This window comes from Psammomys obesus, unplaced genomic scaffold, assembly GCF_907164565.1.
Source record: "Psammomys obesus unplaced genomic scaffold, mPsaObe1.curated_primary_1811, whole genome shotgun sequence".
NCBI lineage: Eukaryota > Metazoa > Chordata > Mammalia > Rodentia > Muridae > Psammomys > Psammomys obesus.
This window is the reverse complement of record NW_026596100.1, coordinates 7253142-7255191: the sequence shown is the minus strand read 5'-3', so window position 1 is coordinate 7255191 and position 2050 is coordinate 7253142. Positions and strand designations below refer to the sequence as shown.

At 41.5% G+C, this 2050-nt stretch overlaps 1 protein-coding gene across 1 annotated transcript in view; it reads right to left on the bottom strand.

Annotated features, from left to right (window-relative positions):
* The window catches only part of LOC129692139 (uncharacterized), a 118123-nt gene that overhangs the window by 72312 nt on the left and 43761 nt on the right, over positions 1 to 2050 (bottom strand). The window contains exon 6 of the mRNA XM_055628381.1: positions 991 to 1101. Within this exon, the coding sequence (XP_055484356.1) occupies positions 991 to 1101 (111 nt within the window). The remainder of the gene's footprint in view (positions 1 to 990; positions 1102 to 2050) is intronic.

The window sequence follows — 2050 nt, the reverse complement described above, 5'->3', positions numbered from 1 at the left end:
CACATTATGCTGTGGTGGTTCCACCTGTGTTGGAATCGCTAAACACACAGCCTCACGTGGTCCTAAGAGAATCTCTAAAAGCTTCAGACCTGTGACATCTCTCTCTTTCTGTGTCTCCCTCTGATACACACACCACACACCATATTAAAACCCTGAGGTTTTGTTTTATTTTGTTTTACTTTGCAAAAAAATGGAAAAACAAGTGGAAGAGTGTATGCAAAAAGAAATGAAATGAAATAGTAAATGAATTCTTTAATAAAGAAACCTTTTTAAATTAAAGAAATGTTTTGGTAGTAGAGTGTATTTTGCTTACTAATGAGAGACCAAAAAGATTAAAAATTAGCAGCTATTATCACGACCTGAACTATGTGGGTGGAGAAGTCTAGTAATGCCCTGAGGGGAAGGACCGCCTTACTGCATTCTTTCCCCACCCACTAGAGATAACAGTTGCTAGGAAACTGGCCCATCCCTCTAGGGAGGGACACCAGGTCTTTATGGTCTGGGGACCTTCTTATAGCCAATTGATTCAAAATGTAGCATTTTGACCAATAGATGCTTGCCAGGCAGGAATCGCCCCTGCCTTGGGCATGCTGGGAGGGACCAGAATCTTTAAATCACCCAACTAATCTGTGCACAGGGCGCTCAGCTCCCACTGCTTCAGCGGTTGGTGTTGTGGGCCGAAGCTGCAGCTTGTAATTTACAATAAAAAGACCCTCATGTGTTTTGCAACGGAGTCGATTCCTGTAGATCTTTTGGGGGCTCGCGAACTGGGTGGAACACTAACGTGTTCAGGTTTCACGTCTGTGCGATGAGCAATACAAAGGGTAAATATTCTAGAAGTAAGATTTAATTGCCAGAATAAAATGTCATGTTGAAAAGGTATCCCTCTATATCTGCCACCTTTTCACATTTGGTAACTGCCTGTGTATGGAGTTCTCAGCACTTTCAGTGAATTGTCTGTAACAATTCACTGAACAAAGGCCCACTTACCTTTCTTGGCGAGGTGCACGGCTTCTGCATGCTCAACACTGGTGACCTCAGTACCGTTGACAGACAGCACCACATCTCCAATCTGGAGGCCAGCTTCCTCAGCAGCGCTGTCTGTAAGTAGACAGATGACAACAGTCTCCTTGACAGAGGGTCCCAAATTGAGTGTCCTGCTGTTTGTACTTAAAAAGACAAGACTTTTTTTCTACAGGGCCTTTCTTTACAACTTTAGACAATTGCCTATGTCATTAATAAGAAAGAAAATGCTCTCCTTGCAGCCTCCCTTTCATTTCTAGGACTTAAACATTCAGCCAGGCATTTGAGTGGCTCCTTTGCAATACAATAGCAGAGCTTCTCTGAAACTCAATCTATTCATCCGCTAGAAGGTTGAACTACTGGTTCTCATTCCCCCTTTGCTGCGAGGTCTCTTTGTAACCCTGAGAAAATCACTTAACCTCAATATCTTCATCGGGAAGAAGGGGGCTGGGGACAGTCTCTCTGCAGGACTGTTCAGGGAACAAGTAATTGAAATACTTATGAAGTTGTGGCAAAAACAGATCTTGGAGTAGTTGGGGGTGGGGTTGAGAAAAGAAAGAGTGTGCGGGCTGCTTTTACTTGCATTGTTTAGGCTCCTCTCTGAGTCTTTTCAGAGAGGAAACTGAAAATAGCTTCAGCTTTAGGGCATTGAACTGTGGAAGACTGAAGGCCCTTTCCAGTGGGTATTTTGTCCCTTAGATTTCTATCGCTTTCACTTATGCAGCACACAAGTTAAAAATCAATATGCTATTTTAAGGTTAATTCATTTTTTAAAAAATATGGTCTCCTATAGATTTGACCAAAACTCTTCCTGCAGTAAGCAGTTTAATTTTACTGATTGTTTCTTCATGCAGTTAAACCCCGTTTCTGCTCTCTTTGATATGCATGCTGAGTACATATGTGCTGTTCATGGGTTCACAGAAGCGTGAGCCATAGCAAGGTTTTAATATGTAGAACGTCACCGACCTTACCTTTCCAATTTTTATTTTATTTTATTTTATTTTATTTTATTTTATTTTATTTTATT